At 40.6% G+C, this 25,492-nt stretch overlaps 1 protein-coding gene across 2 annotated transcripts in view; it reads left to right on the forward strand.

Moving 5' to 3' along the window:
* Positions 1–25,492, forward strand: part of LRP5 (LDL receptor related protein 5) — a 236,755-nt gene that overhangs the window by 127,023 nt on the left and 84,240 nt on the right. For both annotated transcript variants that reach the window (XM_074997919.1, XM_074997920.1), the window contains exon 7: positions 307–478. In XM_074997919.1, coding sequence (XP_074854020.1) covers positions 307–478 — 172 coding nt within the window. The remainder of the gene's footprint in view (positions 1–306; positions 479–25,492) is intronic.

The following is a 25,492-nucleotide window of genomic DNA, read 5'->3' on the forward strand; positions in this document are numbered from 1 at the left end:
TTACAAAACCAGCAGCCAGCACAAGCTTTTGTGCAGCAGGACTTAACCTGTTTGATTGAATTGTCCATCTTTCCCTTAGCCCCGATTTTATAGGCAGTACTAAAGAATTGTACCATTGTCCATTGTAAGGAAACTGGTCTTCTAATATTCAGGTCATTATCGCTACCTCACCGCCTATGGAGTCTATTAGTCTGATTAATACTTCTGAAGTTCATACACTCTCACCTTCTGAACAAATCCCCAGTCTTAATAGCAGAGGCATACTGTAATCATATGCAATATGTATCTAAAGCTTTTTTCCTACAGCTACATGTATTGGACAGACTGGGGTGAAAATCCAAAGATCGAGTGTGCTTATCTGGATGGTTCTGAGAGGAGGGTCCTGGTGAACACATCCCTAGGTTGGCCTAATGGCTTGGCCCTGGATCTTGAAGAAAACAAACTCTACTGGGGAGATGCAAAAACAGACAAAATTGAAGTAAGTAATACACTTAATTTGCCTATTTCCAGATAACTAAGATAAGAACAGTCTTTATTGTGCACGTTTAAGGCTTGGACTTTGGAGGTGTTCACTGTCCCATTGATAAGAGAGGATATCTATGACAGAGCTAGATCCTTGATTTCCCTCCCCCTCCCCTTTAAAAAAAACCCTGCATGTTTGTTTGTGTTTTGAGAACTGTTCTGATTTGGCAAAGTACCCCAGTACCAAACACCATCAGAAGGCTGCATCATCATGCAAGCAAGGGGAAAAAAACTGAAATGTACTATTTATGCACATAGTTACTAAGTATAAGTCATTGCTTTTAAAGTCAAAGGGTGAGCCTTAGAAACTTGTGAACAGATAAGCTTGCTTGAGTATAAAAAACATTTTTTGAGTTGGCCTTGGTTGTCGGAATGATTGTGTAATTGGGATAGAATACAACATAAATTTGCAAAAAGTTGGTTGTTCGAGACCATCCTGATCTCATTGAGAATATAATCTATTTTCTAGACAAAGGAAAAGCAGTATATGTAATCTGTGTGGATTTTGGTAAAGCATTTGATACAGTTCCACATGGAAAATTAGTTGCGTTGGAGAAGATGGGGATTAATACGAGAAATGAAAGGTGAGAAAAGAACTGGTTAAAGGAGAGATGATGACAGATCATGCTGAAAAATGAACTGTGAAGCTTGAGGGAGGTTATTAGTGGAGTTCCTCAAGGATCACTTTTGGGATTAATCTCGTTTAACATTTACGTTAATGACCTTGCAACAAGAAGTGGAAGTGTGGTAATAAAATCTGTGGATGACATGTTGGGATATATTTCCAAGATGGAGTTGGATTGGAATATCATACAAGAAGATTTGGACCACCTTGAAAGCTGGAGTAATAGAAATAGGATGCAATTTAATAGTGCTAAGCGCAAGGCCATGCTGCTAGGGATTAATAGTGTGTTTGCTATAAGGTAGGGATGTGTCTACAGGAAGCAATAAAGGAGGAAAAAATATCTGTGTATAAAAGGTGATCACAATGTGACTATGAGCCACCAATGTGATGTGGCTCTGAAAAAGGCTAATGATGCCTCAGGCCAGGTATTTCCAATAGAGATAAGAAAGTGGTTTTATCGTTATGTGGTACACCATGGAGCTGCACTTGGAATGCTGTGTGTAGATCAGGTCTCCCATGTTTAAGAAAGATGAATTCAGACTTGGAACAGGTGCAGAGAAGGGCTACTAGAATGGTTAGAGGATAGTTAAGGAGCTGGTTTGTTTAGCCTAACCAAACAAAGGGTGAGGGGAGATATGATTGCTTTCAGAATCGATCAGAAGGATGAACACCGGCGTTCTGACTCCCAACAGTGGCAGGTGCCAGCTACTCCAGGGCTATGTCTATACTAGAAGGATAATGGTGGTTGTGGGCAAAATGGCCGTTTTGTCAGCAAAACCCATGGAGCGTCCAGATTCCCAAAGGCATTCTGTCGACAGTAAGTCGACGGACCACAGCACTTTTGTCAACAACCGTACTGCACTCATTACAAGGAAGAATGCAACTGTTGACAAAACGCCAGTCTGGATGTTCCTGGGGGCATTCTGTCAACAGAAGAGTCTTCTGGGACACCACACAGTCCTATCCGCTGTGCTTCTAGGTGGCCATTTTGCTGGTAGAGCGTCTGAGTAGTCCATCTGCTCTCTGTCAACACAGTGGATCACTCTTTTGATGTGCTCTGTGGTCTGGACACAATCTGTTGACAGAAGTTTTGCCGCAAGGTATCTTCTGACAAAACTTCTGCTGATAAATCTCTCTAATCTAGACATAGCCTAGGAGAAAATATGAGAAACTCTGTAGTATCAACTGTGGAATAATTTGTCCCAGGGAAATTGTTTTTTTCCAAATCCCCAATAATTAAAGATTGGCTTAGGTTAAAAAATACGATAGTTTATATTCCTTCCAAAACTCTTGTTTTTAAAAAAGTCCTTATAGCTCTGTCTATTCCCTGTTATCTGTATCAATGTTCTTTTTGAGTCTTGCTGTACTCTTGGCCTCGATGGCATTCTGTGCCAAGGAGTTCCACTATCTAATCATTTTGCGTCTCCAGTACAAAAATATTTGTCTGCTTCCAAAAGAAGGTTAAAGTTACTAAATAATAATAATGATTAATTAATATTATCTTTTGACTCCAAAAGTACTTCTCCAAGGAATTCAAAATGGCTTCAAAATAAGATCATTAAGTGGGGGAGGAAAAAAACTAATTGATTTTAATTAACTAATAAACAGAATTGCAAAACAGAATGTCACATAGGAAACAAACTCATCCCACGTTATTAGAATGAAAATTGTCTACACGTTAAAAAATAAGCGTAAATGTTTTCTTTTCTATAGCAGTCTCAGATTTCTGTACAGAAGTCCAGGAAAAAAATATAAAAGCTTGCTCCTTGCCAGTGTCTGTGATGTTCATTAGGACTTTAGGTCGTGAAGTGAAGTAATATATACAGTGCTGTTGGATAATATAGTCTGAGGCACTCTGTGGTAGGTATAGTGTCTAGTGTTATTGTGCTCAGAGAAGTTGGAACCAGTGATGTTCCATAGCTCCAAAAATTCACTTTTTAATGCTCAGCAGTGAATAAATAATGGGACTCTAATAGTGGAACAATCCTTTCCTCCTTCTCAACTTCCAGACCCTTCAGCAATTAACATTCCAGTTTCCACCTTTATGGATGGAACATAGTTGTAGAACCTATTTAAAAAGCAAATGCTGACTTGTAAATCAGTTCTTTTAGTGGGTTGGAAAGTATTGGTTGGCACAGTGGTGTTAAGTTGTAAAACAGAAAAACCAGTATGAAATAAGTTTTTTTTTTTTCCTGCTAATATTAGAACAAAAAGCAAAGTGCATTTTGAATATAGGGCACAGCTGATCGCCCCAATCCACCCCCTGCAAGGATATCTGCTTTTAACAAGGTAATAGTCTATGATGAAAAGTGTTCCCTGGAAGACACAAATGCTTCCCAGATGATTAGCAGAGTGCCCACAGTTAGATATTTGTTTCTGCTGGTGGTGCACATTGCAAATTCCTTGGTGCACATAGAAAAATTAATTCCACACATGTATGGAAAAACTTAAGGGGAATAGTGATGTTGCTATACATATAGGTAGATCCCCATTCAACCAGTCTTAAATATGTTGAGAGTGCACCCCATTTCAGTGTTGCTAGTATCATATTGCATGTGTTAATGACAGTTCTGTGTTGAACTCTTCCCCTCTCCCCCTTCTGATGTCAAATTTAGAAACCTCTTTATTCTTTGGACATGGAGTTCACCCTCCCCACATTCCCTGAACAGATTCCTTTGCAGATCTTTATGGAACTAGCTCTGGTGGCTGCAGGTCTGAGTGGGAAAAAGTTCCATTAATGTTCATGTATGTTTTAAAATAAGTTTTGTACTGGCCACACTTCCAGCCTTTTCTTATTTGGCAGTCTGCATTCTGTGGATATGTGAGCTATCCTGACATATTTGTGGAAGGTGACTTCCAAAGTCATGGTCATGAGTTTTGGCAGGAAACTAATTTAAAATTTGCATTTTGGAGCATTTGCATCAGAAATGTTTGCTTGGAGCAGAAACAATATTATGTGACTTATTAATCACATTTAACCAAAGCAGCTCAAATATCAACCTGTCATGGAAAGCCTGTTCAATTCATAAATATTATTTAAATTTTCCCCCGAAGGTCAAATAATTTAAAGGAATATTTTGTAAGCAGGAGAGACTCTACCTTTGATAAATCATTAATTCTGTTTTTGTTTAGCTATAGGCATTCGTATTGTGAATCATTGTTTGTTTTCCAGTAGTTCTTTGAAGCTTTTCCTTTATGTAAGACATTCTCTCCATACCTCAAATTTATTGTAGAATCATAGAATTTAAGGTTTGTTGGGAACTTGAAATATTAGCAAGTATAAATCCTGCTGAGGCAGAGTCAAGGAAACCATCCTTATTGGTGTTCATCCCACTGGTTCTTTAAAGCTGTGAGTGATGGAGATCCCACAGTCTCCTTTCAAAGCCTAATCCAGAGTTTAGCTTCCAGTATAGTTAAAAAGTTTTTCCTAATATCTAACCTGAATCTCCCTCATTGCAGATTGTCCATTACTAATTGACCTACTTTCAATGATCATGGAGAACAATGTATTTACCATCCTTTTAATAACAGCTCTTAACTTATTCAAAGACTGTTACCAGTCTGTCTTAGTCTTCTCTTAAGACTAAAAGTGCCTATTGTTTTGTAACCTTCCCTCCCAGGTCTTGTTTCCTAAGACTTTTGCCATTTTGCTTGAGAGTCCACTTCAGAACGAGTTTATTCTCATCTCTCCTGATGTGTGGTGCTCAGAATTGGACACACTACATCAACATAGGTCTCCGCAGTGCTGAGTAGAGTGGAACACCTATTTCTCATGTCTTGAATGTGACACTTCTTACCTTCTGGGATCTTCTGCTATCCACTCTATATATGTGAAGTCAGTCAGACTATGGGCTGGAAGTTGCAGGATTCTCAAATGTACTTTAATAATTTACCATAAATGTTGTTCCTCACTTTTTTTTAACATGAATTCGTTCCTGTGTGTATGTGGCTCTTGCCTAGAAAGGGTTGCATACAAATTAAATTTAAATTCCTCTGTGGGTACATACATGTTGCTCCTGCAGAATGCCAAACAGAAATCATGTTGGCTTCAAGATATGTGTGTAAGTGAAGCACGTTGTGTGTTGTGATCTACTTGTATAATAGGTTGCTTGCATTTCAAAGTATAAACAGCAGTCAAATAGGGCTTCATCATCGGCCCAACCATATCTGTGGTATTAATTGGCGTCATTCTTTACCTAATTGCTGGGAAGCTTCTAGCCGGTGTTGAAATTGTTTATAGAATGGATGGAAAGCTGTTCAGGCTTAGCAGGCTAGAAGCGAAGAGTAAGATTTCCACCACGTCTCTATTGTGGAACTTCAGTGTGCTGATGATAGTGCAGTTTTTGCCCACTCTGAGGAACATCTTCAAATTATCCTGAATGTGTTTGCTGATGCTTACACATTTTAGTCTTCTGCTCAACATCAAGAAGATCAAAATGCTCCATCAGCCGTCTCCAAAAAAGGTATCACACACTCCATCTATTAAAATCAATAGAGACTTACTAGAGAGTGTTTACCATTTCCTCTACCTTGGAAGTCATCTCTCATTCAAGGCAGATATTGATGCAGAAATTTTATATTCCCTGAACTGTGCCAGTGCAGCCTTTACTTGTTTACAGCACAGGGTTTTTGAAGATCATGACATTTGAAGAGACACCAAGCTTCTTGTTTATCAAGTCGTTATTCTTCCAACATTGTTGGATGGGTCTGAAACCTGGACAACCTACAGTCATCAGTTGACAGTCCTTGGGATGTATCAGCAATGCTGCCTGTGTAAGATCTTGGAAGATCAAATGGGAAGAGAGATGGACTAACATTTGTGTTCTAGAAGAGACAAAGATCACCAGTATTGAGTCAATTATCATTCTCTGGACTGATCACATTGTCGGGATGCCAGACCAGAGCCTCCCAATATAGGTCCTGTTCTCCCAGCTGAAAGAAGGGTACTGTAATGTAGGATGACAATGGGAGCATTATAAGCACTTGCTGAGGGATAATTCAAAGTGTAATACTGACATTGCCACTTGGGAGACACTTACCCGGGATTGTTTGTGTTTGATGGGATAAGCCTTATCAGCCACTTGAGGATCCGCAACTCCTATGGAAGATGACCATACTGTGCAATGAGTGATTGCCATCATCAGGTTGTTTGCAGTCAGACACCTAAAACTTTTGTGTAGAAAGTCTCTGGATAAGAATAGTTAATGCCTAAAAAGAACCTAAGCGTGATAGTAACCAGTGGACCAGCATGCCATTTGTTATGTTAGAACAGTGTCAGTGTAATTTTGGGTAGCTTTTCAGAGTGCCTGTCACAGTGCACAAAGGTCAATTCTAAGCTATAAGTCCCTTGTAAGACTTCTTTTGGAAGATTGCATGACTAGAGTCACTAGCAGAAACCCCAGCTGCCACCAAAATATAAAAGTGTCACTCGACCCTGAATGTCCATGCTGAGCAGACACGATGTTTCATTTTGAAGTGTCATCCAAAAAGTATCTGTCTCCTCCTTTTTTGGCCTCTGTATGGGAGATTGCCTGGAAATCATTGCTACTGGAGAAAGGCGAAATGTTGAGATCAGCTCATGTGATTTAAACCCCTGTTTTTAGGGTACTGTGGTGAGGTTTAACTCATCACTGAGGTGCCTTCTGCTGGCTGTCCAGTGGATTTGCTCTGTATGCCAGTGCACTCTCTTCTGGTAATGTCTTGCCTCCATCACTTCTGCTTCAGTAACCCATGTCGCTTCAAGGACTGTGGTGTCGTCTTCATGATGACACAGCCCTTGGGCTGTACCACGCTCTGTTTCTGCCTGCCTCTGGGAGACAGTGTTATAGTCCCTCAGTCCTGCTCCTTCCTTAGTAGAGAATGAAGATGGGGATGGGAGGGAACCCCAGGCCACCCAACTCTGGATCCAGGCGCAGGGGCCCATTAGATGGCTGCCACTTACTGCATCCCCCCGACTCCTCTGTAGATGTCCCTAGGCTATTTCCCTGCAGCCACGGCACCCACTTTGCCCTTGCCTCAGGGCCTCATCCTGCAGCCCGCCAGAAGCTGCCTTTGGCTCCCTTGATCTCTGCCAGAAGCACTGCTCTGTCCCTGAGTACTGTCTGCTCTTCACCTGCAAAGTGAACAGTTCTCTTCCCCCCCTCAAGCTCCAGGGAGTGCCTGCAACTTTTCTACTCTTATATGGGATTACCCAGCCCTGATTGGATTCCTATAAGCCTTTCTGTGATTGGCTGTCTCCTGTGCAGCCTTACTAGGGCTCTATTAATCTCAGAGTCTAGTGTGGGCAGGCGCCCTATCACGGTTATCCTGGTACTTTAAATCTGAGTAGTAGCTTGCTAATCTATGACTTCCTTTTGCAACTCCTTCTTTGAAGCCACTTATAGTTTGTTAGATATTTCCACTCCATCAACCACCTTTTTTGAATGCTGGTGTCCCAGGTTACTGAAGTAGTAGCATATTTTTCAGATTATCTTTCCTCTTTTTCAACTGCTTTTTTAAGTTTGAGGAACAGTGAATGTCTCAAATATTTCTCCTCTTTCATATATCTGCATGCCCCAAGATACACTATTCTTGCTGTGTAGAAAGGAAACCTGACTAAAATTAAACTATCAGCTGTTCCCACTGTGGCACGATCCTTGAAACATGTCTTATGTAACGATCACTACGGAGAATAAGCCTGTTGAAGTCCAAGGGAGAGCTCAGTTCTAAGTACTGTACAGAGGAGTACAGATTTGCAGTATCATTTTCTGCATTGAAAATATGTGCAGCTCTTTGCATAGCCCTGTATAAAACTGCTATACATAAAAATGCAGCTTTAAATTGCTATGTATTCAGATGCTTTTTAGTTTTAAGAATAAAAGTGAACATGGATATTTCAAACTTCATTATACTTTGCTTACGTATGGGCCCTACAAAGGCATTATGATATACTAAGCTCTTAGAGTGACTAATCTTTACGCAGCTTGGAAATCTAACCCGTAGAAACATCTGTCCTGTTTTGTTAGTCCTTAGATTTATAATGTACTGTGTGGGTGTTTTTTAATTTTTATGAACAGGTTTATTATTGTCTTCAGGTGTTGTGGTTAACAAAACAAAATTTTTGATAGCCAAGCTGTAGAGGGGATACCAAACAGTGTTGTATACCAGAAAAATATGTTCTTATTTGTGTGTCTAAAACTCCATGTGGTGAAAACAGCAGTTACTCTTTCCTGGCAGAAATCTTCCCATCTGCAGTATTCAGCTGTAATACAAAGGGCCCAGTCACTTCACAAGCAGTTTATATCCTGAATAAACCATTTGGCAAGACTGGTCAAACTTTGCGTGACAGCAGCCCATGGGGCTTTCACTGCAAATCTGGCACCCTGTGGTAACATTGTTTCCAGCTTTTAAGATTTTTTGCTTAGTTAGTTTGGCAGCATCTCAAGCAAAAAGGAGAAGAGAATTAAAATAAAGAAAAGACAAGAAAAAGAAGAAGGGGGGTAGGGAAAAGGGTGGCTAGATAGTAAATTGGAAATCCTATCTTCTGAAGTCATTCCTACAGATTCAGCTGCCACAAGTAAAGGGTGTAAATTAATCTAAAGGAAAGTTTTTGGATTTTGTTTTCAGAGAAAAAGGTACTTTCCAGGAACAAGCAGTAGATTAATAAGGATTACAGGGATCCAGCCAAGAGAGAAGGAAAAAGCCAGAGGCACCCACGTGTGGAGTTTCCTAGTTCTCCTTAAAATCAATTTTGTGGTTAGCTAGGATTCCTGTATACTGTTTCTGTAACAGTCACTTAAAGTGCCTAGGGTATAACTGTATAATTAGCAATTATTGTACTCTCAGGTGCCGGTTGTTATGTATGTATTTTATTTAAGTTTGTAGAGAAGGAATATTTTAGATGAAATGCTATGAAGAGTATTCTTTCCTCCCTCTTTTTATATTTGCTTAGATTTCTTTTTTTTTTTTTTTTATCGAGAAATGTCCTGCCTTTATCTTCCTCGAAGAATCACAGTTCATATGGATTTTCCTGGCACTTTGTAGGATGTTGAAGAAATCTGTGAAGTGTGACACTGTTACTTCAGTCTGGTGACAATCCTGCCCTCCACCTGAAAACTTTCCAAGACACCCTAATTAACCTCGTTGGAAAGTAGAGAGAACTAGAGTTTGATTTTTTTTTTTCAATTCATATTCAAATTAGTGAATTACCTTATATGGCATTTAAAATATTTGTGTAAATTCTGTGGAATATGGGAATTGGGCTTACAAAGGGTCCCAGGGCATCCTTCAGTCTGCATAGACTATGGATCGCGCCCTTTAAAGTTTCAATTGAGGACTTCATTTACAGCGTCTATTGTGACTATAAAGACCCACACGAGAGTGACAGTCCTTGCTGCATCTCTTGCAGATGTAGTGGGTGTCTGGCAAGTTCTTATTGTGCTTTCTGTGCGCTCGCTTCTCCTCTGCTAGCTGTCTGATCTTCAACTCGCCCTTCTGAAGGCCCTTGTGTAACCCCTGCCTCCATCTGCTGCGGTCTTCTGCTAGATCTTCCCAGTTGTCCAGCTCGATGTCTACCTCTCTGAGGTCCCTCTTGCAGACATCTTTGTAACACAACTCAGGGCATCCGGGAGGTCTTTTGCCAGAGGCTAGCTCATCATACAGGATGTCTTTTGGAATCCTTCCATTGTTCATCCTGTGGACGTGGCCAAGCCAGCAGAGTCGACGCTGCCTGAGGGTGTGCATGGGTGGGATTCCAGCTTGCTCGAGGACGGCTGTGTTGGTAACTCTGTCCTTCCATGATATTCCAAGGATGTGCCTGAGACAGCACAAGTGGAAGATGTTCAGCCTCTTTTCCTGGCGGGCATACAGGGTCTAAGTCTCGCTGCCATAAAGTAGGGTGCTGAGGATGCAGACTCTGTAGACTTGCATTTTGGTGTGAGTGTACAGCTTGTTGTTATTCCACACACTCTTGTCGAGTCTGGACAGAGTTGTGGCCGCTTTTCCGATCCTCCTATTTAGTTCAGTGTCCAACGACAGGGTGTCAGTGATGGTGGACCCGAGGTAAACGAACTCGTGGACAACCTCTAATGTATAGTTGTCAATGCTGATTGATGGGGATTCGGCAACATCCTGAACGAGTACGTTCGTCTTCTTTAGGCTGATGGTAAGCCCAAAGTCCTTGCATGCTTTGGAGAACCGATCCAGCAGTTTTTGAAGCTGGTCTTCTGTGTGAGACACTACAGCAGCATCGTCTGCGAACAGCATGTCTCTGATGAGGACTTCTCGCACCTTAGTCTTAGCTCTCAGCCTTGCAAGGTTAAACAGTTTCCCATCAGATCTTGTGTGCAGCAAGATGCCCTCTGTTGAAGATCCAAAGGCATGCTTCAGGAGGAGTGCGAAGAAGATCCCGAACAATGTCGGAGCAAGCACGCATCCTTGTTTGATGCCGCTCCTGATTCTGAAAGCATCCGATAATGCGCCGTCATATTGGATGGTTCCTCTCATGTTTTCGTTGAATGACTGGATCATCTTGAGTAACTGTGGAGGACAGCCTATCTTGTGGAGCAGTTTGAACAGACCGTCCCTGCTGACCAAGTCAAAAGCCTTGGTCTAGTCGATGAAGGCTATGTAGAGTGGCTTTCTCTGCTCCCTGCACTTCTCCTGCAGCTGACTTAGACAGAAGACCATGTCAACAGTAGACCTCTCTGCGCAGAATCCGCACTGCGATTCAGGGTACACCCTCTCAGCAATCTTCTGGAGTCTGCCAAGGATGACGCGAGCGAACAGTTTACCAGTGATGCTTAGGAGGGAGATTCCACGGTAGTTGTTGCAGTCGCTTCTGTCTCCTTTGTTCTTATGCAACGTTACAATGTTAGCATCACACGTATCCTGTGGAACCTCACCCTCTTTCCAGCACAGGGACAGTAGCTCATGCAGGGATTCCAGGAGTGTGTCCGCGGCACATTTGATTACCTCTGGTGGTATACCATCCTGACCAGGGGCCTTTCCAGCTGCAATGCTGTCGATGGCTGTCTTCAGTTCATCCGCAGTCGGCTCTTGGTCCAGTTCGTCCATTACTGGTAGGAGCTCGACAGCATCGAGGGCTGCGTCAACCACAACATTCTCACGTGAGTACAGCTCGGAGTAGTGCTCAACCCAGCACTCCATCAGTTTGGCTTTGTCAGCAATGACTTCACCAGATTTGGATTTCAGAGGTGCCATCTTGTTCTGGGTGGGTCCTAATACCTTCTTCATACCCTCATACATTCCTCTGAGATTACCAAAGTTAGCACAGGTCTGAATGCTGCTGCATAGCTGGAGCCAGTGGTTGTTGGCACAGCGCCTGGCTGTCTGCTGTACTGTTCTTCTGGCCTCTCTAAGTGCTTGCTGGGTACTCTGGCTCGGTGAGCGTTTGTACTCCAGGAGTGCAGCGCGTTTCTTTTCAATGACTGGAATCATCTCATCGGAGTTAACTTCGAACCAGTCGTTCATGTTTCTGGCTCTTCTTCCAAACACCGACAAGGCCATGTTGTAAACTGTATCCCTCAGATGTTGCCATTTGGATGTCGCATCGACGCCCCCAGGGCTGCTGCGCAGATTTTCCTGGAGGGTTTCTCTGAACTTTTCAGCTTTCTCCGAGTTGGCCGTCTTTCTGGCGTCAATGCGGGGCCTTCTAGCAGGTTTAAAGCAGTACAGCTTCTTGGGTCTCAGCTTGAGCTTGGAGCAAACTAGCGAGTGATCTGTATCACAGTCAGCACTATGATAGCTGCGTGTCAGAAGGACGTTTTTGAGGTTATTACGCCTAGTGATGACCACATCTAGTTGATGCCAGTGCTTTGAGCGTGGGTGTCTCCACGACACTCTGTGCTGTGGCTTCGTTTGGAAGAATGTGTTTGTGATGCACAGATTGTGGTACGTGCACAGTTCAAGGAGACGCTGTCCATTGTCATTCATTTTTCCCACACCGAAGTGTCCTAAGCAGGAAGGCCATGAGGCCCAATCAGCTCCAACTCTTGCATTGAAGTCACCCAAGATGTACAGTTGTTCACGAGCAGGTATTTGCGCTACAGCAGCACTAAGCATGTCGTAGAACTTGTCTTTTACTTCTGGTGTGGCGTACAGGGTTGGGGCATAAGCGCTGATCAGGTGGACAGGACCGGCACAAGTTTGAAGCGTGATCAAAGTAGTAGCTGAAAACATTGTTATTGCTAGTGTGTTTTAAAGCTGTTTAAACAACAAACCCAAACCACAACCATTCTTCAGATGTCCCTACTTGGAACTTATTTTTTCTATTTTCATGATGGGGGATTAGAAAAAAATTAAGTTATTTAGTGTATAAAATGAAATTGTTTCTTATGTCAAATTATCAGTTTTCTTATTTTTTTTTTTGTTTAAATGATGGATTACTAAGATTTTATAAAGTAATCTGAATGGTGCTGGAATTATTCTGTATGCATTTATAAAAATAAACTGCAGCATGACAAGGATCTCATATATTAAAGGGGGCAAATCTATTTAAGCCAGCTAAAACAACATACTGATTCAAACCAGAGAGAGAACTCAAACCAAACTATTTGTCACATAAAGCTAATTTTTTACCCAACCTAAGACACAAGTGTTGCCATGGGAGGGAAGATTGCCATTGGTCTTTATCCTCCAAACACTGCTATTTCATACATATGCAAGAGAACATGAAAGTTAAATTGACTAGAAACAGATGAGGAAATGTGAAACCTCCTGGTCACACTAAATAAAAAGCAAACAGCATGAATGATGATAAGTAAGTTAGTTACTTTTATTAATTTAAGGAAATGTTAGTACTGTAGAGGGAATTTATACTTTTTTTTTTAATTATTTTTTAAGTTGCTAGTGCATCTTTAATTAAATTAGCCCTCGGGGAAAAATAAGTTCAGTGAAAATAGCAGCTAATTATTAATAAAATGAATATCAGTGTTTTTATAATTCGTCTCAAAATGAAATACCATTTCCCAGTACTGTGGTGAGGCTGAATATTATATTTCTCAAATGCAGAGGCTGAATATTAAAAAGCATATATAACTGATTAAACTAATACCATATATTTCAGAATTGGTTACTGACAAAAATTTAGGACTCTGTATTTTACTTTAGTAGTTGTTGCTCCTTCTCTCCTGCCCTCATACTTTTGGAATCATGCTAATATGTACTGGGATGCTATTTTTAATGGGGCACAGGATGTGCTCTTACATTCTCATGCTCATTGGTGATTTCTGACACTGCTATCTGGAGCTAAGATATATTATTTGTAAGTACATGTAGCTATACTGTTCTCAGTCTATGCACACAGCTCCCATTGCTATCACTGGAATTTACCTATGTGATTAGAAATAGTAGCGTGCACTAAGGTTGTGTCTATACTCGCATGGAAAGTTCACAGCTGATAACGCAATTATAGGTGTGCCAGTAGCGTACTTAAAATTGACTTTTCAGTGGTCAACTTTGGTAGCTGTCTTCATGGCAGAAGGTTGACAGGAGTGCTTCTTTAATCCTCGCGGCTCACGAGGCATTCCGGGGTCAACACTGACCCCAGAACATGCCATTTCCCACATGCATGAAATGGCACTCAAGAAGATTGAACCTGAGTAGTCAATCTTCTGCTGTAAATGTAGATGTAGGCTACGTTATTATTTGGTTTTAGTTTGTTTATAGGTTCAACTTGTTGTAGGGTGTGTGTGTGTGTATGTCTGTGCCTGTGTGTGTTGGGTGCAAGCAGAGTGGGGGGAGTGAAATAAGGCCATGCAAGATGATATCACGGCAGCCAGCTAGCTGTGTTTTAAGGAGCCTTCTATTAAACTTCCATAGGAATAATCTGTATTGGTCATTTTAGAGCCATGCTCCCAAAGGTTTTCTTAATAAATATGCTCATGATAGAAGGAATATTAGTAGTCATTTGGGGGAAAGAAATCAGTCTTAAAATGTTATTGGAGGATCATTAGAACTATTCTTGATTTCATTAAGATTGACAAATTAGGACTGAAAGGGTCAGTCAATGGAGAAATTGCAGGAAAGTAAGTGTTCAGCGACCAGGAGAAGCTACGTTTTGGCCTGGGAAACCTAGATAATAAATAATGCTTGTTCTAGGTTACGATGGATAAATCAGGACCTGGTGAGTTTTAAAAAATAACCTAAGGGATAAAATGGGATACCTTTGATGCAAAGGGAATAAGGAGGACATGTTTGGGAATACAGTAGTTTAAAAAAAAAATCTGGTTTCCTTGTAAAACAAAGAGACTGACCTCTGTAACAGGGGCCTCCTTTTTTGAGAGAGACTAGCACATTTCTGAAACACTAAAAGGTAGATTAGACTGTGGTTGCAGCTTACAGAGAAGAAGCATTCTAAAACCTGACGTTTTCATCTTGTTTTAGAACATTAAGCAATCACAGAAACTAACTCTACTTTTTCTAATGATTAGACTAGCTCTGTTTATATTCTGCTATCTTTTAATTGGGGATTTTCTCTCTTAAGATACATTTTAAACCTATGCTAAATTAACTTTATTCCATTTAAAAAAGAAACCTGTCATTAGATGTGAAGGCTGTTGGGGAATTGTGCCTTAAATAGCAAGAACCTGAACTTTGAACTTTCAAGGGGCTCAGTGAGCAGTGAGGTCACGGGCTTCACCAGGTCAAAAACCACAGGGCTTGCAATTCCATTCCATGAACTATGTAGCAAGTAAACTGACGCACACAGGCTATTTGAAGCTTAATGAGAAAACTGTCTAGATCAGAAATTCTCAATTCTCTAATTGTCATAAGTGCACCGCTGTTAATATATGAGCTTGACAGTCCATCCATTCCTTCAACAATTTTTTGAGAAGGTGGTACTTTAACCAGTACAGATTGGGAAATAGGATCTACACTGTCTGTTGTTGTCTTTCTCTAAAACAACTTATGGTTTCTGTTAGTGTTACTATCTAAATCATAAAAATCTCTAACTCTTCTCAGTTTGCCAGTGTGTGTAATATTTAGTGATGTTTCTAATTAAAAACTAAATAAAAAACTGAGCATCTGATGCTGAAAACTTCTAAAATTTGACCTTTGTGGAATCCTCTGGAATTACTTCTGGATATGTAGCTTTACTATATTTATCAGAAGGAAATCCTGAGGATATATTAAACTTCAGAGTTGAATTATTTGAATGTTGAACTCTTGAGCCTCTCCCTACTCTATCAACAGTTATTTTAGGCTTTCTAACCCTGTCTGGATTCATTGAAATCAGTATTTTAAATCAGCAAACAGAAAATCTGGACTTAAATAATAGATTTTAATCTTGTTTGGAATTTGTACTTTTTATTCCTTTTCCTTGAAAAATGTTGCTTTCCAATAGTTGGTAGCTGTTAAAATATGTTGATTTGCATCTAAAATAGCCTTTACACCAAACTTGAAGCTTGTTTCTTCTTTAGGCTAATCACGAAGAAATAGTATATCTATTCACATTCATTAAAACAATTATATAGCTGTATTCATATTTTGAATTTTTACGTTTTGAAATCATGACATGGTTAATGACACATTTCATATTTACTAGGTAAAAATTTTATTTGTGTCTCATCTGTAGTAAGCGAATAGTGAGTGAACTGATTGTTTCTGGCCACCATGTCATTCAGGATTTTAGAACTAGTAGATGTTGTCTCACACAATGTTTTTATTGTACCAACCTCCCAATTGAGTTCTTAACTCTGAAAAATCTAGTAATTGAACTGAACCAGTTGAATCAGTGGACATGAATAAATTGTTCTGTGAACCTGCAAAAGAGGTTCTCTGTCAAAAACTGGTATAGTACTTTATAGTTTTAGCTGCTTATTTAGTGACTTGAATTAGTTCAGTGATTTAGCATTCTTTAAAACTTCAGCAAACATTTTTTATATTTAATCTCAGTTTTTTTGTAGATGAGAGTAAGTTCAGACCTTAATATGTGTTCTGTTTCCAAATTAATTTTAAATTGGTTTATTTTTAAAAATAGCTTGTTTAATTTCATTTTTAAATTGTAAATTAAAAATCAGTTTTTATAATAAATTTTACCCAATTTTCCGCTGAAATCAGGTCACCCTTTTCCTCTTCTTTAGAGGGGCTTCTACTTTCCTATCTTAGTGAGCTGCTTTTTTGTATTCAGAGTGTAATATTACATTTACGCTTGGTAAACACACGTTTCTGTGCTTACTAAGGGCACCTCTCTACATATGTGAAGCTCAATGCTACGGAGGTCGATCTGCTGGCATTCAGCTTAGCACGTCTTTTAGTGGCTTGCTGAATCAAATGTTGAGGGCTTTCTCATTGGCTCTGATACTCCTCACAATCATGAGGAGTAAGGGAAGTCAATGGGAGTGTTTCTTCCATCAGTCTTCCACAGTGGGGCCATGCTGCAAATTCAACGTAAGATATGTTGACTCCATTTCTTTTGCAATGTAGACCTGGCCTAAGTGCAGTAATTACATTGGAATTCCTTTATCTTCAGTGTGTGTTCCCCATTTCCTTGCTCCATATGGGGATCGCATGTATTTTTTATCTGAAAAAAAGTGTCCTGTACGGATTTGTGGTATTTGCAGTGGTTAAGAAAAAGCATTTTCTAAGTGACTTGTAATCTTGAGCTTTTTAGGTTTTCATGAGATAAAGAAGTTGCAGGGAGAGCTCAGTGGTTAGGGCATTGGCCTTGTATACTAAGGGTTGTGAGCTCAGCCCTTTCAAGGGTCTGGGGCAGGTTAGATTTATAAAAAAAAAAAAAAAAAAAATCTGTCAGGGACTGTGTTAGGTTCTGCTGTGAGTGCTGGGGCCTGGACTCAATGACCTCTTGAGGTGCATTCCAGTTCTGTGATATACACATATCTCCATGTTTCATTAAGAAAGTAACAGTTGACTTGAATAACTTTCTAATGCTTAAACTTCATATCTTCATCTATTTCATGTGTTTTTCACCATATCATTTGTAAATTAGCTGCTAGGACTTCTTAATTTTTTTAAGTCTCTTGCTCTTTCGGCTTCTGTTTCCTTACCTTCCTCTCTCCTCTCCAAGAATAATACAGAATGCTGCCATACGGTTAGCCTCTGACCCACAGGAAAGATAAGGAGTTATTGCTAGTGTTGTTCCTTGAATCATGTTTACAACAGGAGGGGAGGGAACAGCAAAGAGATTTATTTCTCTTCCAGGAGGTTGGGGTGAGTGCACGTACTTTCCATCTGTAGTGCGGCTCACATTTTTTGAAGGTGAATCCCACTACAGTAAAACAAAAACCCATCCCGATGTTACTCCCTTCGTTTCCATCACTAGGAAACTTTGACATTGTTTTGCACCAGTCCTTGTTAGTCCCATATTTTGAAAATGGCATACTAACATTATGCCTAAAATAGAGACTTAAAAGCTAAAACTGTAGATCAGTGTCTCTCTGCCTTTCCTGACTAGCATACCCCTTTCAGGAGCCTGATTTGTCTTGCGTGCTCCTAAATATCGTATCGTTTAAAACTACTTGCTTACAAGATCAGATGTAAACATACATAAGTGTCACAGCCCACTATTACTTTTCCTCATTACCACCATGTGATTATAAAATAAAGTGATTGGAATGTAAATAGTTACTTAACATTTCAGTGTATAGTATGTAGAGAAGTATAAACAAGTTTTATGAAATTTTAGTTTGTACTTACTTCACTAATGCTTTTTATGTAACTTGTGAAGTTAGGCAACTGTGTGGAAGAGCTGAGGTATCTCCTAGAAGACCTCTGCTTATCCCAGGAGTGTGCATACCGTTGGCTGAGAACCACTGTGATAGAGACCCCACTGCCATAAGGATCATATGTTGGCTCAGTGCAAAGATTTTGGAGTTTGTACAGTTTCAGCTTTATCTGTGCAGAAATGAGATTTCACACAGCCATTTTGCAGCATCCTGGAAATAAAAGCTAGAAAAGACCAACTGCGTGCCCAGTGGTCTATTAGTTTAAGACTGAATTGTGTTCATGAATGCTTTGTCGACAGAACTGAGCGCTCTCCTGATTAGCTTTTGTGTGTGGCTGCACTCTATCAACAGAAGTTTTCTTGGGAAAACTCTCCTGACTGCCTTCTATTGACGGTGCTGTAGTGTAACCCTAGCCACAGACTTGGCCCACAAAACCCAGTGTTTGAGGCCCTTCCCTGCAATGTGGGAGATCCAGGATCAAGTCCCTGTTTGGTCTGATGTGTATCAGGGACTTGAATTTGGATCTCCTGCATTCCAAAGGAGTGTTCTTCCCACAGAGCTGTTTTGATGTGTGGTTCTCTCTCCATCTCTCCTGTGGTAGGTTTTTCACTTTGTGTGTATACTTAAATATTGGATCAGAGGGAGAGACAGACACTATTTATGCTAGTGTCTAGGGCACTCATAGGGTATGAGAGAAACCCAGGTACTCTGAATCACTGGCTGATGGTCTGTTCTGAAGGGAGTGCCCCTTTCCCTTTGTTTTTGTTTTTCATTTTGTTTTGTTTTTGTGAAATTTTTTTTAAAAAGTCATAGTTTTGTCCCGGTGTGGAACAGGAAAAACATACACAATCTCAAAAAATGTTTCATGGGATGAGAGAGTTTCCCACCCAGCCCCATTCAATGCTGCATAAAGCATTTTTGTTCGTAGAGTGCTTGGGATAGTTTGGGATAAAACGTGTAGGTACTATACAAATTTAGGATTTAGTTTGTGTCTAGCCCAGGACTCCTGTGAGTGGGAGCTTGGGTCTCTGGCTGAGAGGGAGCACTCGGAGCTATTCCAGGTAGAGGGTCGGGGGATGGCAAGGCAGGGGGACTTATGGCTCTGATTGTGGGAGGAGGGGGTGAATTTGGGGGCTCCACCATCACCCATGATTTCATAGGTTGGTGGTTAGTATCTTTATGGTTTGAAAAAGCTATTGTATTGGTTTGTTGGCCATCTATAACACAGATATCCCCCACTGTTTCATCTGTATTTTTTTCATAAGGCATTTAAGAATCTAGGAAGCAGATATTGTAAATAAGATGATAATATACTTGCATGCAATTGGGGGTATGCAGCCGCTATTGTGCTAGGAGAGGCTAAATTTTCCCTGGCCTATTATATCCACTATGCATCATAAGTGAGAGATTTTTGCACCACACTTACTTGTGCTTTTTTTATTCAAGTGCTGTGATTTCATGATCAAGATTCTAGAACACGTAGGACGTCTGTGTATGTATCTGTCCTGCCTTTGTAGCAAGTGGTGGCATGTAGGTTCAATGGAGAATGTGTCATGATGACTTTCACAATGGTGTTTAATCAGCTTTTAAAAAACACCTTACTGTGGACAGCTCATTCCCCTATAGAGGACATTGTTTTTTAATAACAATGCCATTGTTTCTATAAATCTAAGACATGCCAGTGTTTGTGGTCACAGAACTGACACTTTGTTAGACACGTCCAAGATTGTGACAGATTGTTTCCCTCCCTAAAGATATCTCTAGGGTGAAGAATTTTACCTTCAAGTTACTGATAGGAATCCTTAGTTTTTAGTCAGCTTTTTTAAAAACTGGGAATAGTGTGATGCACAAAGTATATGTCTAACACACAGTATGTGTCTAAGGCCAAGTCTACACTGGCAAGTGACAGTGCTGTAACTCCCCAGATGTCCATGTGGGAAGCCTCTTAATGCACACCAGCTCCACAGTTGCTGCACTTGAGGTAACCCACCTCAATGAGAAGCATAGAGCTTGCTGTGCTCTGGATACAATGCTGGGGTGCCAGTGTGGTCACCAGTTGTACAACAGCTCTCAGAGTTGGATTCATCGTCACTTTAACTGTAGGAATAACTCAGCTAGCAACTTGTTCATGAGACCTGTCAGCATTTTCTTAAAACAGATTGGGATTCATCCCTGCAGCCTGAGAAGGCAGAGCACGCTGCACAAAAAGTCATTGAAGTTCATGCCAAATGCGGACAGAAGAACAGGAGTTGCTGGGATGTAAAGTTGTGCATTGTGGGGTGTTGGGACAGGGCTCAAGATTCCATATGACCCCTCCCACACCTTCCCACAAGCCTCAGAAGTAGAAGAGGAAGAAGAGTACTGCTGCAAGTGTGGTCATGCTCCTGTGCTGGCAGCTGACAGTATGGACACACAACAGCTGTTTCACTGCGGTGCTCTGAGAGCAGTGCTGTAACTGACAATGGCTTACATCTGCCCGTGTAGCTTAAGAGGGACTAGACATTTATATGAATAACAGGGACACCCAGAGTTAAGGAAAATGCTTAAAAAATTTGTGTAGGGGAGAGAACCTCATGCATCAGGGTTTGCCAATCTGTAATGATTAAGGGATAGGATCAGACCCCTTTTGGTGGGCAGATTATCTCATATCTACCTACTTTGGGGTTTCTTGCAACTTCTCGTGGGAGTAACTGATTGTCAGAGGTCCTAGTCTGACTGAGTGTAGCAATTCCTATGTTCCTGTACAAAGTGCATTGTAAGCGAATAGAGGTTTCTGTAGCATGCTGTTTAATTCAAAGTTACATAAAAATCCTAATACCAAAAGCCTTGTGAATATTAGGGAAATCTTTAAAACTGGAGCAAGTCAATGCAGATTTCAGTGTCGTATCCTCTGACCACATTGGGAACAAATCTAATCAACACAGTGCTAAAAATACTGCTGGCAGTCAGTGTCTGGCTAAACTAGTGCTCCTAAGATTGCTCGCACCAGTGTGGGCAGAATTTGTGTTAGGAATGGTGAAAATTTTGTTTAAAAAATTCCCTAATGTAGATGAAGCCCAAGTTTTGTGCGTGTCTTTAGCCCTTTGTAAGGGTTCATTGATGCTGTGATGGCTGTCACTCAGAGGAAGACTTCCTTTACTGGTTTGATTGATCAGAGTCATCCTGTGGGAAAGGAAGCTAACTTATTCTAAACTGGAGATGACCCTTGCCTTTTTTGCTAGCAATAAAGACATAATAGGGGCCTAGTTAGGGTTTAGTGGAACCCCCACAGCCATCTGCAGACTTTATTGGCAGAAGTGGCTTTCACTTGAACTTGCATTTGACAAGTGTGTTCTGTCTTTCTTTCACATTCAGAAGGGTCCTTCAAAGCCAACTAATTGAAATGCTCTCACACCTCCTCCGTACTTCTTCCAGATTTGCGTAAATTGTAGAGTACTGGTATTCAGTTTTAATGTGTGAAAATGCAAGCATTTCTACAGCTGCACTTTTCTTCCTTAGGAGAGTTTGTAAAGAGTTTTTCCAGCCTCTGTGACTGTATCTTAACAAATAGAAAAAGGATGTGTTTGGGGGGAAGTCGAGGGGGGTATCTCTGTTTCATTGCTTCTTCCTCCCTCTCCTTCACCCCACCCCCACCCAAGCTCTGGACTTTCTGAAATGAAACACAAATCAGGTCCCCAGGATAAAAGGTTGTGAGTATGCCTTGTGGCATTTGGAATGAGACCATTCACTGCCTGAATGACTATAAATAGAAAGCTAGGAGCTGTGTATTTCTCTGCTAAGGCTCCCTGTAAAGAAGCGCCCTTCCCAGTTAAGGGTGACTTTTGAAAGAAACCTTGTTCCTTGTGGCGAATTGAATTGCTTCAGGAATTCTTCTGCATGCAGCTTGAATAAAAGGCGTTAATCTCTAATTTATTTCTCCTTTTAAAGGCAGTCTTCTCCATAATAAATGCATCTTCTTGGCCGCGTAGCCAGATATGCCTGTCTCGTCTGCAGAGTTTCATGTACAATTCTGAATGTAGAACAAACATTGTTCCCCGAATTTTGTTCCTGAAAGCTTTCTTCTGGCTCCATTCCAGCTGTCGGCTCCTTTTTATCTTGTATTCATTCTGCAGTAAGAAGGCTAATTTAGTGGCACTCAGGTTTTTAAGGTTTGGGAATGAGAATGGGAATTGTGATTGATTTTTATTATAGAAGATTTGGTTCTCCCAAAAGACTTCTGATGTTGCCGACATAAGAACCCCAGTAGCTTACTGTTGCAGTTCTTCAGACAATTCTTTGGCTGATTTGGCTGTTATAAATGCTCAGAAAGCCCCTGTGTTGTGTAGTTATGCAAATTCAGTGTCATAGATTTTTTTCCTCTCTCCTTTTGGAAGTGGTGTTAGTCTTGAAACCAGCCATGGATGGGGGTGAGATGGGACGGGACGTATATAACTGATTGGTCTGAGAGTGGGCTATGTTCAAAACTCTTCTGCCAAAGTTATTGGGGTGTTTTGTACCTAACAGTGGTGTTTTGTACAATATTATTTTGAAAGTTGCCTTTTCATTTTGAGTGCTGATTTTTGGTTTCCCAGTTTGTATGCCCTCAAATGAATTGCAGGGACATGTTTTCTGTGTATCTTCTTTCTCTATAGACAGTATATTGATGGGAGAGTTCTAATTTTTTCCCTCAGATGTGGTATTAATATTTGAGTTCTCCTAGCCTTAGTGTTTTGTGATTATTAAAGTTTGCAGCTCAGTATTGTTCAAAAACTTTACAATTTCCATTGAAAATATATTTCTTTTAATGAAGGTTAACATAAAAGCGTGTGAGTGTGTGTGGGGGGGTGATCTGAGAAAGGAATTAAAATACTACACAAAATAATATACATTTTTTTGGTTATCCCTTTAATTGAACAACCAAAAAATCAAAATTCAAAAGACCCTGAGCTATTGAGAAATGCCCTCTCTATCAGGGCAAGGGAAGTAGACTAGAAGGTTTCCAAGGAAGCTACAGAGAGAGAAGACTGTACTTTTTGATTTATCATTAGGCTAGTAATCCTGGTCACCATTGCACTAACCAGATTTTTCATTGTTAGATTCTCACACACAGTTTCTAGATAGCTGCATTTAAATTGCTAGTTTCCTTCCCTTGATCCCAGCCTGCTGGATATTTTGATGATGAAAATAATTTTGTCTGCATGCTGATTTCAGTGTGGTGCTCCATATGTTTTGCTTGTCACCTTTTATTGTGTGACTTCCTTCACCTAAGGTGGCCCCCTCCTGTCCATTTGCATTGGCAGCGACTGCAGGTATTTCTGCTGCCTTTTCCCTTTCTGCATTTCCCTTGGGAGCCTGTTGTGAGCTATTGTATGAAGACATTGGAATCTTTTCTGTCATTTCCATTCCCTTGTCTCTGGTGACTTTGTCCATTATTTAGGCTCATTTTGTAAAGGTCACCCCCCCCCATCCATTCATAGTTGTAACATTTTCCAGTGATTATTCACATCTCAACTCTGTCTGTTACATTTTTTTAAACTGATTTCTTTTGCCTCTTGATCCAAAATGACCTTCTTTCTCAAGATATTTTACCTTTTGTGAACCTCTTTTGTGTGGTTTACAAATAATTTAAAAAAAATCCTTCATGTTGCTAATTGTTTGTCTCATTTTTCTGTGGTTTCCTGGCTTGTGTTGATAGTACTTTATAGCATTCTGTGTAACTTAAAATTAAATAAAGTGACTGATTCAGTTTCTCTTAAATTATTTTTAATAATGATACTTACAGAATACTACATTCTCAATTTTTATTAAAGTATTTTACATTTTTAAAAAGGCAGAAATTGTAAATTACTGGATGCAATTTGTAAGATGGCTGCAAGAAAAGAACTTGTGATTTAAAACAATAACATTTATGCACCCTCTCTCAGTCAAAAGGTGATTCTGTCTTTTATTAAGATTATATTGAATGTTCTGGTGAACTTTTGAACTTAATGAACCAGTTTAAACTTGACTGTATCAGTGTTAGACACCTAACTCCTGCACCAATTAGCACTATCTGAACATTTTAGATAAGTAGCATTTACACAGACTTCCAGGGAGTAGGAAGTGGTGTTGGTGACATCATTAGTTGATAAATTCTTTCACTGAGCAGGGGGGGCAACAGCCTCTGTAGGCCCTTATAAAAGAGTATGAGGGCAACCCCATGCTCCGAGAAGGGGTGGGACTGTGGGCAGAAGGGTATGAGCAGCCCTCAGTGCTGCCTGGAATGCACCATGTCCCCCCTTCCCAATTAGCACTGCTCAAAGCCTGTGTCGCAGTGCTTCAGCAGTGATTTAGAGGTCCTGGGGTGCCAGCCACAGCTACTGTGACAGTGGAGGGTTGAGTCCTGGACCCCTTTGAATCGCCAGGGCCTGGGGCAAGTTGCCCCTTCACCATCTTGTTGCCAGGCCTGCCGATGAGTCAACCCCAAATTACTGGCCCAGGATTGTCTGGTGGAGAGGCAATCTTTTAGGTGAGACATGAAAACAAGTATATGACCATTTTCTTGTCTGTTAAGTCTCCCGGTACTTTTCATAATAGTAAGGGTGTTGAGGCTAGTGTTCTGGCCAAATTCCACTGTGGGTGGTGGAATTGTGTGTCTCTGTTGCCTATGGCTTTAAGCTGTTGTGCAGAGCTTCATAAAATGGTTTGTGATGAGGTGCTCTATGCATTTTAGTACAGTAGAACCCCACGATACGCTTTCTCAAGTTACAGGAATCTCAGGTTAGTGCAGCTCTGAGTGGTGGGGATCTGGCGCCTGGCTCTGGGCTGCCTGCCACTCAGGCAAGCCGGGAAACTGACCAGTGTGCTACCAACTGGATTTTTAAAGGCCTGGCCAACAGTATTGACCAGAGCCCCTAGGATCCCTTTTTGACCAGGCATTCTGGTCAAAAAACAAGGTGCGTGGCAAACCTACCTTTTGAACATAATCCCTTTTCAACATCTGATGATAATTTGTCATCAGAATAAACTATATCGCGCACCTAAGAAATATCAGATAGTTGTACATGAAAGTAATGTTCTTTGCAGAAGGAACTGGACTTGAACAATGTATTGGGGCAGGGTTTGTTTAAAATTATTCTACTTCATTCACAATCAACACAAAACAGGCTAAAATACAAACAAGTTGATCCAAAGCAGGAAACTGCCTTATCTTTGGGGGAAAAAGAAAAACTATCAAACTGTCAAGCCTAAATACGCCTCTTCCCCAAATTTAAACAGGAAACTGACATTTCCCCAGTCATTGTAGCCATCTCTTCCCCTTAATTTCTTTGTGTAGCTGCTGTGACCCATGCCTCAAATGATTTGAAACACCAGTTTAATCAATCTAGCTCCAAGAGAAATACTATGCAGATATTTTCATACCAGCTCAAAAAGCTTCAAAGTAGCACAAATTGTGTTTTGTTCTTTTTATTGATGCTATGCAGTTGTCACCATATCTTTTCAGCAAAAGCTGTGGGAGATACTAAGAAGAACTGAAAATACATCATAATAGAATGTTTTTTCAGCTTTTATATAACCTGCAAGTGCCTCCAAGTACTGGGAAGAGTACGGTCCAGGCATATGCCATGTGAGCACAGCCCACATTCACCCATCCTTAATAAAACAGTGAGAGGCTGTGTGCCAGTGGATGAGAGACTGGACT

The sequence above is a fragment of the Carettochelys insculpta genome, chromosome 6 (genome assembly GCF_033958435.1).
Source record: "Carettochelys insculpta isolate YL-2023 chromosome 6, ASM3395843v1, whole genome shotgun sequence".
Taxonomy (NCBI): domain Eukaryota; kingdom Metazoa; phylum Chordata; order Testudines; family Carettochelyidae; genus Carettochelys; species Carettochelys insculpta.